Source organism: Lotus japonicus, chromosome 3 (genome assembly GCF_012489685.1).
Source record: "Lotus japonicus ecotype B-129 chromosome 3, LjGifu_v1.2".
In the NCBI taxonomy this organism is placed as follows: domain Eukaryota; kingdom Viridiplantae; phylum Streptophyta; class Magnoliopsida; order Fabales; family Fabaceae; genus Lotus; species Lotus japonicus.
Window position 1 is genome coordinate 95450751 of NC_080043.1, and position 14486 is coordinate 95465236.

Below are 14486 nucleotides of genomic sequence, written 5' to 3' on the forward strand. Positions count from 1 at the left end.
CAAAATCCTACAAAATTAAAATTCTAGATAAATCCTAATTAAAAATATTTTTAATAAAGTATAGATTTCCTAAAATTAATATCTTATCAAAGAATAGCTTTTACCAAAAAGGAGATTCCTACAAAGATAGAAAAGATAATAATATCCCAATACGTATATGATCTTAAACAAAAATTGTTCATAATTAAGTTAACCTTAAACAATCCTAATCTTGTTCTGCATATATCCAACAAGTAAAAAAATATTTAAGTAAGGTGAGTAGTCAACTTATCATAATTAACAGGTACTAATTATTTATTCATAAGCATTTATTAGTAATTAATCTTGGATTTTTTGTTTTGGTTGGTCACTTTCGTGGTCGTGTCTTCATCCTCTTGTTTATTCCAGACAGAATCAAGTTTCCTGGCCACTTCTCACCAACTTCACAACACTCACACTCACAGTGATTGAAAGAGACACCAAAAACACGAGAGAGATGGAGAAAAAGGTTCTGGTCGTGTGCTTCGTTGTGGGTTTTCTGGGACTGTTGGCGGCTGCAACTAGCTTCGGTGCTGAAGCAACCAGGATTAAGGTTTGTGTTTTCTTCCATTTCTTGGTTGCCCAGAAAACCCCATCAAGTAAAGTTTTGATTTTGGCTTAGTTTCATTGGTTTATTTCATCATTGATTATTGGGTCTAGTTGTTGTGGTTAGCATGGTGAAGGGTTCACTTTTATAAGTTAGGGATAGGTGTGAAGTTTTCAAATTTCTGATTTTTGAGGATTTACTATGTAGCTACCTTCCTCAGCTATCTAACTGAGAATTTTTATTGATCCCCCACTTCTTCTTTTGGTTGATTTCACTGTTAATCTGAAGCATTGAACTTAACCTAGAGTGTACACTGTATTGTATCTATGTGTTTGTTAAGCTTTCCCTTTCACTTGTTATCTACAGCAGTTAGTGCATGTTTGGACTTTAGAAATTCTTCTACAATTGAACCTGAAGCTAAAATCAAGTCTGGGGGAAGCTTATTTGTATAGCTTCTGGGTGTCAGAATTGATTCCGGGCAAAGATAGGTGATCCAAACATGCTATTAGTCGGATATCCTTTGGACCAAAATGCGGATGTGGGGGGCGGGGGGATGATTCAGTTTTAAGTAATATATTATTCAAGTATTTGTTCAAGAATAACTATGACTCTTGTAAATTCTTCAGGGTTCTCAAGTTCAGTTTATCACATCAGATCAGTGCATGTATCCTCGAAGTCCTGCTCTACCTCTTGGTTTCACTGCAGCAATGGCTCTTATGATATCTCAAATAATCATAAATGTTGCAACAGGGTGTATTTGTTGCAGAAAAAACGCACAAATCCCAGATTCCAATTGGAGAGTGGCACTGATCTGCTTTGTTCTATGTTGGTAATTTTCACCACGTACTTTTTGTTTTATCATATTCCCGTTTTACTGTGCTGGTTTTGTCAAATATCAATCAGATAGTTAACCCCGTGAGGCATAACTTAGGCCGGTATGAGCTTGTGGATTTACTGTCTTAGAGGATTTGGCTCGTAAAAGCGCAGACCTTAGTCTATAGGCTGCAAATTTGGATTTGGACAATTCATCTGCAGGGAATATCTAAAGTAGATTGGGAATTGCTGTGCAGACTATATGACATTGATATTTTTGAAAGAATCTGCGCATTTCTTGTGTCAGTTCCTTCATGCTTAGATTAATATTTTTAGTTGTTATGTTCTATAAAATGCGCGTGGACATCAGGATAACACATTATTTGATAACAAAAGATGGATTGAATAAAAGCACTTTGAGCTTTGAGATCTCTTCTTTAAAGGAGAGGTGATACTTATATCATACTTGTGATTGAAAGTCAGTTGAAGCAAGTTCGTTGAATCACCAGAACAAGGTTCAATCATTCATGCTGACTAGTGAAAGTGTTTAATTTTTTTAATTCGCCAAATTTTATAAATTTATAGAAATGATAGCTCATCATTTTCATTTGCGAGGTGCTGTGCAAAAGATACCACTTTCCATTGCTTCTTTTTCTAATACATTATTTGAGATATAACTATTATTCTTTGATTATATGTACTTAAAAGTTTGGTTGTAGAAACATAACAATGTGCCTTGATTTTATTGAAAGTTCATATCAATTGCGTTCATGCCTGCGCGCACACACACACACACATGCGCCACACACACTCACATACCTTTCCGGTAGTAAATGTCCTGTTCCTGAACATACTTGGAAGAATTATTTATTTGAGCATGTTTTTTTTTTTCATATATAATTTGATGGTTGAACTTGTTTGACTGGTTATTGACAGAACATAAGTTAAGTTTGTTCTGTCCTATAAGTACATTGGTTTTGTTTGTGGAATTGGATTTAGTATCTGGAACATCAACTGCTTTCTCATGCCAAGTCTTTGTGCTGAGTAGAGTACTTCTGCTAGTTATTACATGGTTGAAATCTCTGTTCAAACAGGTTTACATTTGTGATGGCATTTCTCCTGTTGCTAACTGGTGCTGCGCTGAATGATCAACGCGGTCAAGAGAGCATGTACTTTGGCTCCTACTACTGCTATGTTGTCAAACCTGGAGTTTTTGCTACCGGTGCAATGTTATCTCTTGCAAGTGTTGCATTTGGAATCATATATTACATTACCTTAACTAAGGGAAAGAGTGCTGGCGGTGATTCCTCATATCCTAATCAAGGGAATATAGCCATGGGACAACCACAGATCCCACCTCAGAGTACCCAGCCAGTATTTGTGCATGAGGACACTTACATCAGACGACAGTTCACATGATCATAACAGCTTTCAGCTTTTAGCTAGGTTATTAACACTCAGATTCCCCAACTTAAGCTTGGCTAGTGTAAGTGTTGAGATTGCTCTGATCAAAACATGGTTTCTTTTGTGTATGCCTAGGAAGTAGTGTTTCTTAGTATATATGTATCCCATGAAAGTGCTTTTGAAGGAGTTATGATATTAGCCATGTTTATAATTCGATGGTGCAGTAAAAATAAATTGAGATATTGACTCCTTATACTCTTGGCAGAAGATACATGTGGGAGTAGATCTTCTAATCACATTTAAAATATTCATAAGGGTGTAAATGCTTAAATGGCAGCATATGAAATTGTGAGCCACGGTGCTCACACCGCGACACGGCCAACCTCTGAAAAGTAGGGCTGATTTTGGTCCGTGAATTGTGCTACATCAATGCTATTGCATCAAGTCTGTGGCTTGAGTGGCATATCTATAGAAGATATTGATGTTTGCATACTTGACTGAATTTGTTTTTTCATAATTATATGGGAAATGAGCACACATTGAGCGTGTACGTCATGTTCATATATCTGTATATCACTAAAAAAAAAATTCAGATTGTAGATCACTAAAAAAATCAGATTGTAGATCAACTGACAAAAATCAATAACAAAAATCTTCAACTCCATTAATCTTCCTGTTCACCAAGTGAACCTAAGTGACTAAACCAAAAACTAGAGGAAAATTCCTAAGTTAGTCTCTATTATGTATTAGTGAACATCGGGTCTTATGCATTGAGTTTATTGCATAATTGCTTTTCTTACGACGTGATTGCATGTATCGAGTATAGAGGTAGTGTGTCTTGACATATCCAAAGATAAAATATCTAAACTATCACAATCTTTAACGAGGTACATATGATAAATAAGGTCGCCTTCATTGCCAGGTTTCACATGTTGAACCAGGTCGGCCATATAAAACCAAGTCGCTCGCTTTAACGTAAAGTCACTCACTTTAGGGGAATAAGCCAAAACCTTATGACCCATCTATCCGTTATTAGGCTCGAGTTCAACAATCGGTCGCTTCCCCTCTATTCAACCTTTTCCTCCATCTCGGCCGCCTTCCCATCCTTCTTCCTTTACCCCCAACATTCCCCTCATCCTCCCTCCACCATTGGCTCCACCTTCTTCACATTCCCTAGTCCCTTTTGTACATACTAATTGATTTTTCTGTACATATATGTTAAACTTAATATAAATGGGGATGTTTGATTAATTGAATCTATTGTTCTCATTGCCCTTGTTCTTCCTCTTACCCCACTAATTATTATTTTTTCAATGCTAATTTTGATCAAAACACATATGTGGAAGGAATTTCACTAATTTTTTTTTGTAAGAAATGCAATATGTGCTAGGACAATAAAATGGAAGTGGATTGGAATGCCACACAAAATTCTGACTAGACACTTAATTGTCAGATAAGAACAATGATTAAATTTAATAAAGAAAAGAGAAAACAAATGTGAAGGATGCTGGTAAGAATAAAATATATTTTTCTTATATTTATTATTAATGGACCAAACTAGCCTGGTCCTAATTCTTTATGAATATATTTTTTTTGTTTTGAAAGTCTTTATGAATAAATTGAATGGCTATAAATTCGAATTTGACTGGACCATCTTTTCTTACCCTTTAAGGTAGTTAGTTTGCTTTTACTTTTAATAAAAAAATCCTTTTTATTTTGAAAAGTTATATATTCAACATAAATCACACTACAAAAAAATGAAAAAAAATTATTATATATTAAATTAAAGAATGAAAAATTAAAACTAAGCTTTAAATGATCTTCTTATCAAGTTTCTTTGGTTTAATATTTAACCCTCCAAAGTCTAATCTCAAATTTACCATTTTCTGAATCAAATCCCTGACACACACATACACAGATTGAAATTGAAGCCCAAAAAATGAAAATTTCCCAAATCTGAATGGGAACATTTACCCTAACCCATTTCCCTGTAATCGGATCCGGATCACCCATTCTCCGCCGTTAGCTTCCCTGAGCCACCCACCGTCCTCCCCCATTCTTCTTCTGAGAGACTGAAAGCGTAGATGGATTACGGCGTGGGATCCATCGTGTGGGTCCGACGACGAAACGGGTCGTGGTGGCCGGGTCAAATACTTGGCCTCGATGATCTCTCCGCTTCTCATCTCACCTCTCCTCGATCAGGAACCCCCGTCAAGCTTCTCGGCCGGGAAGACGCCAGCGTGTATGTCTTGTTGTTATCATCATCATTGTTGTTGTTGTTGATTGCATCTTTGTCACTGAAATGATGCTGTTGCTGTTGCTGTTACTGTTGTGGTTATGTTATGATCCTTTATGAAATGCTGCTGATGCTGTTGCCTGAGATCTCTTGAAACTTTGATTTTGTGGCTGCAAGTGTGGTTGTTGAATGCAGTTTACTGTTATGCTTGTGATTATGAGATGCACAGGTTCATGTGTGTTAACATTCTTAACAGTTTTTATTGGTTTCTGTCTTGTTACAGGGATTGGTACAATTTGGAGAAATCTAAGCGTGTTAAGGCGTTCCGATGTGGCGAGTTTGATGATTGTATTGAGAAGGCTGAGTCCGCTCAGGGGGCGCCGTTGAAGAAAAGGGAGAAATATGCGCGTCGAGAAGATGCCATTCTTCATGCCCTTGAACTCGAGAGGCAAATGTTGCAGAAGCAAGCGAAAATAGGTATTGTTAGTTTTGATCAAATGAATTGTAGATCATCTAATAGTGTTAAAAAGGGCATAGATATAAACCATATATGGCTTGTGAAAGTGAAATTGCTGGGGTCATTTTTGTTCAGAGGTAGCAAAGGATGGCAATCAACCTAGTGGTGTGGTTGATGTTTCTGAGGCAAGACCTCAGATGAGAGGTTTGCAGGATTTTGGGCTCAAAATTACCCCCTTGAAAGGAAAGCTTTCATCTTCTGTTGATCCATACATTTCTCAGAAACGTACAGTTGATGAGGGTGCTCAGGATCTTTCAAGTGGTAGTCTTCTCATGGGGAGTACACTTCACATGAATGGTAAAATTCTCTAGACAAAAGAAAATGGCCTGATGAGAGATTGTGTGAGGAATATTTAATAGAGGCATATAAATCAATCACATTTTATTAGTGAAAATTAGCCATATGTTTTACGGTGTAGCCTTACTATGGTCTTGTTTTCAGGAGATGGGCAAGTAGCTCGCAGAGTGAAGAGGAGCAAATATGTGTATTTTCCAGCCGAGTCTAGTGATTCTCTTGATTATAAAGAGTCTCTAGCCCATGCTGAGATGTTATCTCCGCAACTCAGAGGGGAGTTTCCATATCATGGTTCTTTGGTTGGAGAGACTGAATCAACATTTATGGATGACGTTGAGTCTGATTCTTCAGAAACAGATTCTATTGATTCCGATTCAGATTCTTCTGAAACAGAACCAGACATGGATGAAGACATGACTATACTTGCAGGTTAGGTTTCTGCCATGCTTGAACTATCCTCATGTCAACAGTAACCACTATGTGAAAAGATTTTAAAAAATAGCAAATCTCTTGTAGTTTTGAGTGCTTCATTCATTCAACCAGTATCTTTTATGTAGTGAATTTACGTCTCTTCATCTTGTTTTCTTGGCATCTTGCTCCGAAAGTTGTTAATTATTCTTGTGGCATGATTTTATCGATATTGAAATGAATTATGTGCAAGCCCAAACCACTGTCTCAGCCTCTGATTTAGTTGTTTTTCCTTCTCCATTCCTGCATCATTTCTTATCTCTTCCCATCTCTTCTTATGAAATCAGCAAAAGATTTAGCTGCCTATATTTATTGCCAAGGTTAAATCAGGATCCTATTCCTACCCAAGATTGGCCAATGTGCTATTAGAATATAATTGTAACATTTTTTAAGCATGTATAACCACTCGATACATAGGGAAAAAGTTACAATAGATAAAATGTATTGAGTAATCTGATTTGCTATGGCCTAGGGTCTTAAATTCAGGAGAAGGGATAGAGATGGAATTGTCACCATCATACATCTTTTAGTTTTGATTGGCTTTCATGAAATTAGTAGTCACTTCCAATTTTTTCGGGGGCTCTTAGGGATTCATTGCTTCTCTCTTCATATCCAGTAAGGATTCAATTTTTTTCTCTCACATCATCCTTCATGGCTCTCTGGATTTTACTGTAACTGCAGAAACTGGTCGTGATGCTGAAGAACATGAAAGCACTAGCAGCGAGGAGCCTGACGAGATAGCAATTATCGGCGACATGCCTCACCTTTATGCTCGTGAAATGATAACAAGTAATGGCGCTGTGTCTAAATGGACACTAAAAGGGAAAAGGAATAATAGGAATCTTGTAAAGAGGTCTTTCAGTTCTTCCAATGGAAAAGGTACTACGTATGGAACAGATGCAGATTTTGAAGGACGAAGAAGTCATTTAAGTCACAAGAGACTGGGTCCAAATATGCATCGCTACATAAATGATTTTAGTGATGCACTTGATGATGATGACGAAATGTTTGGTCTGGAAGATGATTATTCTCAAACCTCTAGAGCTGTATCAAGAAATCGAAATAAAATTCATCATGGTGTTGATTGGGCCAGGGATGACCATCTTGCTTCGAGCGGATATTGGGATACTGAAGGTTTTAGTCCAATATATGGTGATCATTATCATATTGGTGGGAGGATGAGGTCAGCGCTGGTTAATGTAGATTTGGAGGTTAAATCCAGCTATCCGAAGGAGCGTGTACCCCTTGTTTCTCTTATGAGTAAGTTGGACGGGAGGGCAATCGTAGGGCATCCAATCCAGGTTGAAACCCTTAAGGATGGCTCATCTGATTTTCTATTTTCTGCAATTGACGACTTCAGTAATGACGGAAGTAGTGTGCTTCCACCAGCATGGAGGACTGCAAGAAGAACAGCAAATTCTCGCGTCCCGCGCCCTCAAGTATTTTCATCAAATGGAGCTGAAGTTGCTCCAGAGTTTCCCTCCTTAGATCAAGATCCGGACTTTGAATATAGGAAATCCAACACAGGAAGTTCCGGTCACAAGGCAAGCCTTCAAAAGAAGAGTGGCCTTAAAAGTCATCGGTCCTCCACGGACAAAAAGTCCTTGAAAAAGGTGCCAAAGAAGTTGAGCTTGTCATCTAACCAGAAGACTAGAACTCTTTCCTCATTATCTACTGAACATAGTCTTAGTAGAAAGCCATCACATGATAGCAGCAGTAGTTATCCAACAGATAGATTGATTAAACCAGAAATTTCTGTGCCCACCACCGTAGCTTGCATACCAGTCCAGTTAGTATTTAGTAGATTACTTGAGAAGATTAACAGGCCTCCATTAAAGGCAGCTAGTAATGCAGCTTTGCTGAATACTGGTGCGGAAAGGAAATCATAGATTACATCATGTACATTGTTATATGGGACCAATAATCTTATAGCACAATTTTTTGGGGATGTCTTATTTCCAATATATAGGGAAATTATTATTCAATTTATTGTCTGCATTTTAAAGATCAATGTGCAGTATAGTTCCCCATTTATCATGTATCTGGTGTAGATAAATAAAAAAAGGTACATGAAATTGTTTAACTGCCTTGTGAGCACACATTTGCAAGATCTCAGTTCATAGGAAATTCGAGTAGCTAGCTATTGATTATTCATCAGTAGTTAATACTTAATAGTGTCTAAGTGTGTTATTGTTAGTTTTATGTTTATTGATACCTTTTTGCAGCAAAATCTGCTCAAGTACGAGACCCTTTGGACTTTATAAACGAAAATACAAGTTATGTATCTGGATCTGGTTAAGTTGAAACTTGTTTTGTTTTCCTAAGCATTTTGGGATATACTGAGTTATATATACAGACGCTTAAACGTTCCGACCTTTTCTGTTAATGACTGTTATTTGTTGTGTGCTAGCATGATTCATTTCGAATGTATTCTGCCTAGATTAATTTTTCTTTTATTTTTTATGAAAGCATTTGAGTAATTCTTTTTCTATTGTTGAATGAGCATACGTTTAAATATTACTTGAACATTGACAGAACTAGATTTTTTAGTCGAAATAGAACTAGATTTGATTGTATCAAACTGAAGTAGTAAGTTTGGAACTTATATAAGACAACATGCAATGCACGGATTTATTTATCATATTTTATAGCAATAGATTATTTAAATTATGTAAAAGTTTTTTTTTTACATTGGAAAGATAAATTGCACCATTCAGGAATTGATTGTTAGACTTTCATCACTCAACCCATATATCTCCTAGCACTTACCACTTGAACCATAATTGGGTTACAAATTATGTAAAAGTTATTATAGTTTAATCATATAATTAACTTAATTATAAATATAAAAATTAAATATAATTATATTGAGATATTTTAATAAATAATTTATTTAGAACAATATCTTGTGTGTATTTTGTATATATCTTGAAAGGTTTGAATCAATTTTTCTTTTTCTCATTTGATTTTCCTTATCCAATTTTAAAATTGGTGATGCACCTATTTTGAAATTAAGGGGTCAAAACTCACTCAGAGCTCGTTTGGATCCAAACAAAAAATATTTATTAGAGCTTATTTAGTGTTTCTCTTAGGCCCCATTTGGAATAACTTATGTGAGCTTATTTGATAGCATAAACAATTATATCAGTGTTTAGGAGAACTTATGCAAATAGTTTATGGCCGACCATAAGCGGTTTTGAGCTTATTTTCATAAGCTACTCAGGATAGCTTATGAAAAAGGACCTTATGCTTATTCATAACTTATTTTCAATATGTGCTGTATTGGCTTGAGCACTGTTATTTCCTCTTCCTCGCGCAACCACACTATGATTTCCCTGTGCACAACCTCAGCTTTTCCCTGTCGAACGTGGTCTATCCCCCCCAATCTGGATATCCTACAACTTGAAAGCAGTCCTTGGCATTGTAGCCAATCTTACCACACTGGTTTCAAGTTGTCCCCTTGTCTTTTGCACGTGCAACTGCTGCTTTTGCTCCCGCCAGCGTAGTGAAGCCCACTGCCTCGCCACGGTCTTCCTTGCTTCTTGCTATATTCATGTGGCGCTCTTCTTGTATGATCATTGAATATACTCAGCTCAGACTTGGCAGGAGATCCATGCTCAGGATGTTAGAGCACACAGTTCCGTACATCGCATCATCCAAGCCCATCAAAAATTGGTGGACCTTGTCTTCTTCTCATTTCTTCTCCAACTTTCCCCCAATATTGCATTCACATCCGCCACACTTGCACACTAGAGTTGGTTCATAACTCCCTAGTTCATCCCACATAACTTTCAGTTTTTCGTAATATGCCACAACAGCCTGGCCCATTTGCTTACATGCAGCCAGATAGTTGATAAATACGTGGTCCGTTCCCCATGGAGAACCTCTGTTCAATATCCTCCCACAAGTCTCTGGCGCTCTGCATATATGTGATGGTAGAGCGCAAACTTGGCTTTATGGTAATCAAGATCCATGCAACCAGCATGGAGTTCACCACCCACCAATCTTCCGCATAAGCAGAATCATCCTTTGGTTTTGTCAATGTCCCATCAACAAAGCCCAATTTCTTCTTTGCTTGCAGTGCATTTCGCATTGCTCTTGCCCATTCCTCATAATTATCACCTTTCAGTTGAATCGGTGTGATCAACATCCTGGATTGTCAGACAGGTGTAGATAGTAAGAAGAGACGACGACAGATTCTTTTCCATTCGTCTCACCGCTCTTCTTTTCCTCACCACTCTTCTTTTCCTCACCATTCTTCTTTTTGCTATCTTCTCCACCTGTCGTGGTGGTCCTCCATTTCTCAGAGACTCAAAGAATTTGAGTTCTTGCATTTCTCACGTTTAGTGCGTCGAGGCTCTGGATACCATGAACAAATACCGCTTGACAAAGGAATTCTATGTTCTTTCTTATTCACAATCAAAACACACACATACAAGAGGTCAACTAGTACATAAATCAGGTAAATTAGAAAGAAATATTTACTTACTATATTAAGTTCCTAAACTTATGCCTAATAAAAACATTACATAGATACCCCTATAATCACGGCACACAACTTTCCCAATATATTTTCCAATAATCCACCATCTTTCTTTCTTGAATTTTGCAAATGCTTAACCTCTGCACTTGAATTTTGCTTCTGTCTTCTCTCATTTTCAAATTAGTTTTTGTGTTTCTTTTTTCAAAAAAAAAAAAGAGGTGTGAACCTGACTTAATTTATAAAATCATGAATGGTTATGGTTGTGGAAAGTTTTTGTTGTTATAATTTTTTTCAACATTGTTATAGTGTCACTTTGAGTTTGATCCATTTAGCTTGTATAGGTAGGAAAATATCTGGTTGTTGTTATTGTAATTGAATGGAATTCATCATGTCTAGCTAGGTATTATTTATTTTTATTGTTATTGAAAAGGCCATTCGAGAGATTCAAGAGAGCTGGAACAAGGTTCTAAGAATTAGGGATGACTTATCAGCTGACAATGCTATAGAGCTGAAACTTTACCCTACATGGCTACAAATTGGGGAATATAGGGTATGTAAATAAATACATTTAAAAATTAGATTTTTACCAAAAAAAAAAATGATTTTACGAGCAAAGTTAAATCGGTTGGGCTTGACATATATTGGAAAAAATGAAATGTCAATCGTGTTCCCTTATGCAGCCCGATTGAGAAAACTTGATCTTTTATTTTTTTTGTTATTAAACATACAAGTATGTCATAACCATAATTATGTAATTTAAGTAAAAAAATATTATTAAAAATCTTATTTTCTCTGTATCTCTCATTTCACACACGCAGCACGCACGCATATCACATTCATTTCTTATCACATTATGTCGCCTTCTTCTCCCTTCACCACTGTGTAGGGGTGTACAAGGGACAAGTTGGGACAAGCAATGTTGTCAGACTCGCGAGTTAACTCGCTGACTCGGTAGACTCGCGAGTCTGCATAGGGAAAACGAGCCGACTCGCTGCCAGACTCGTTTTCTGGCAAGACTCGGTCTGACTCGGTAGACTCGCGAGTCATGACCGAGTCACCGAGTCAAGTTTTTTTTTTTTAATTAAAAATCCCTAATCTCTTTAACTTCTGCAGCAGGCTGACATGCATCATGTTAAGAATGAAAAAACCAATCATCCTAAAATTCTAATCTATGATATGTACTTACATGGATGGTTTTATATCTCTTAATTGATACAATAAACTACCACACACCTACTGAATTCTGTTCACATGATTGTACCCTCCATCATTGTTATTGACGTAGGCAACACTACTGAAGATATTGAATTGAGCCAATCAAGCTGAACACATGATGACAGCCTCTGATTCCTCAAACCATTGTGCTAGGAGAAGGCTTGCCCATCAGCCTACTTTGTTATACATGGCAGGAGGAGGGCAACAATGACCTAGCTCAAACCTACTAATGGGGTTTGATGAAGAGATAGAGAAGGAAACAAAGATACCTTGACTCAATCTTTCATTTGTTATAATTAGATTATATGTTTGTATTTATTCTTCATGTGACAGAGTTATACTTAGTAAATTTTCATTTCTAGTAGACTCGAGTCTCGTCGAGTCTACGAGTCGAGTCTACCTACCCAAAACGAGTCTGCTTAGACTCACGAGTCTGACAACCTTGGGGACGAGTTTTGATTAACCCTAACCCGACCCTAAATATTGACCGGGTCAATTCATAGACCCTAACCCGTCCCTAGACCCGAAGCAACCCGACATTATGGGGGTCCAATTTAGGACGGGTCTATGTAGAACGATGATAAAGGTTTTTCCTTGTTGTTTGTACTGCTTTTGGCTAAACCTTTATGATTCAATCAAAGTAAAGCAGATACAGGTTTATCGTTCTCAGGGATTGTGTGAACATCAGTTCCACCAGTTAAATATTGATCTGAGCGGGTAAAAAGATGTTTGATAAAGTGTTTTTGTGGTTTTTGAATATAAGGAAAGCAGTAAAAGAAAGTTTACGGAGGTAACAAAGAAGAACACATATTCAGATTGCAAATTAACCTAATCCTCTAATTGTTTCCGCTCAATCACTTATGTAAAGGTACATTTCACTTATGATGCCGAGAGTTATCCACCTAGCTATCCCTAGTCTAGGTGAATCTATCAGTTGGAATTCCTAGACGTAATCCCTTACCATCTAGAAAACCCAAAAAGAACACTAAAGCTCAAATTCTCTCTCAAAGACATTCCCAATGACCGATTCATCCTAAGACAAGGTACCCTAGGTTTGCGAATCTCCGTTGTCACTCCGGAAACTCCTGTTAGAACTCAGAACCACACCTGTCACGTGGAAGTCCACTATTGTTCCTACCCAAGATATTCTAACCTTAAGACAACTAGTTCATTGAGTGGTTTCTCTCTTGAACCGGACTCGTAATTATCTCCCGATCTCATGATAGTCCTTGGAAATCTAACGCAAATCAATCGATACTTGAAGCGAAGAAAGTAAAACTTTAACACAGTGTTGTGACCTAAGACATAGGCGCTCTACTTTCATTTATCTAAGCATTCACCAACTCATATCAACCTCTCGATCTATTTACAAATTAGTGAAGCTCATTTGACTATCAATTGATTGGTTAGAGGCATGAAGCATAGAAAGAAACACCATACATGAAATATTATCATTTACATTCATGAGAAGAGCTTACAACAGTCAAAGCATCAAGTTATAACATCCTAAATACAAAAATAGAAACAAAAAGTACAAGGGATAAGGAAGAAGAGATGAAACCCAGAAGAACGGCGAAGCACCCACGGCGATAGAAGCTTTCCCAAGCTTTCCATCGCCTCCGAGAGGTTGTCACGGTCCTTCGGCGGTTGCCGCCACGCTCCGAATCTTCAATCTGTCAATCCTAGACCCAGGGATCCTTCCCCCATGAAGCCCAGCCTCCTCTGAATGTTTTAGGGAGGAAAATGGTGAAGAATGGAAGAGATCCTGAAAATTTCGTGGTCTGGCCTTTTATAGAGTTTCTGGCCGACCTTAGTTGGCTCAAGCCAAGCTAAGTTGGCTCAAGCGAACCTTTTCTTCATGCTGAAGTAGTTAAAACCGCCTTCAGTTGGCTCAAGCTAACTCAAGTTGGCTCAAGCGAACTATGTTGAAAATCTACTGTAAAGTGGTGGCTTGAGCTAACTTTTGAGCGAACTCTTTCCTTTGCTTATTGTTCAGCTCTGTTTCCAGTCCGCTCATGCTAACTTAGTTCTATTTTCTTGCGCAAATCTTCATGAAACTCCAACCTACATAAAAAACAAAAGATTAAACATAAAACTCACAATATTTACACGATTTCTACATCAAAATTAAGTATTTACTAAATCCACTACTTTGGGGACTAAAGTGATGAATAAATGAAGCACACATGTGAGATAAGTGCCTAAAAAGATAACCAAATATGCGTAAAAATGACACTTATCAGACGAGACCGGTTGGCCCGGGGGACAATAAGTCTAAGACTATTTGATATCAATTGTAAAATTTAAAGATATTAACATACTAAAAGAGTTATAAGTTGGAACTATTTTTTAGAAGAAAAAACTTGAAAGGATCCAATTCTTTCATAATCTATTGCACTTGAGAGGTTTACATTTTGTTTGATCTATATACACGTGTCACTCATTTTGTTTGATCATTCTTCACTTGTCTCACACGTGCATAATACACATA

The 14486-nt window shown here is 37.2% G+C and overlaps 3 protein-coding genes across 4 annotated transcripts; 2 read left to right on the forward strand and 1 right to left on the reverse strand.

The window, feature by feature from the left end:
- The first annotated feature begins 331 nt into the window (after positions 1 to 331).
- On the forward strand, positions 332 to 3035 carry LOC130747779 (protein VASCULATURE COMPLEXITY AND CONNECTIVITY). Its single transcript, XM_057600812.1, has 3 exons — positions 332 to 571; positions 1192 to 1394; positions 2473 to 3035. Exons 1-3 carry the CDS (start codon positions 476 to 478, stop codon positions 2795 to 2797), a joined length of 624 nt encoding a protein of 207 aa, XP_057456795.1. The 5' UTR covers positions 332 to 475; the 3' UTR covers positions 2798 to 3035.
- A 1616-nt stretch (positions 3036 to 4651) lies between these two features.
- LOC130747780 (uncharacterized protein At1g51745) lies at positions 4652 to 8447 on the forward strand. Of its 2 annotated transcripts, XM_057600813.1 has the most exons (5): positions 4652 to 5024; positions 5302 to 5495; positions 5611 to 5832; positions 5977 to 6258; positions 6979 to 8447. In XM_057600813.1, exons 1-5 carry the CDS (start codon positions 4867 to 4869, stop codon positions 8184 to 8186), a joined length of 2064 nt encoding a protein of 687 aa, XP_057456796.1. In that variant the 5' UTR covers positions 4652 to 4866; the 3' UTR covers positions 8187 to 8447. The 2 variants fall into 2 exon arrangements, with proteins under 2 accessions (XP_057456796.1, XP_057456797.1); XM_057600814.1 differs by lacking the exon at positions 5611 to 5832.
- Positions 8448 to 10129: 1682 nt separating this feature from the next.
- LOC130745088 (uncharacterized) lies at positions 10130 to 11827 on the reverse strand. Its single transcript, XM_057597232.1, has 2 exons — positions 11631 to 11827; positions 10130 to 10448 (listed from the first exon to the last, which is right to left on the reverse strand). The coding sequence occupies exons 1-2, from the start codon at positions 11825 to 11827 to the stop codon at positions 10130 to 10132; spliced, it is 516 nt and encodes a 171-aa protein (XP_057453215.1).
- Between the last annotated feature and the right edge of the window lie 2659 nt (positions 11828 to 14486).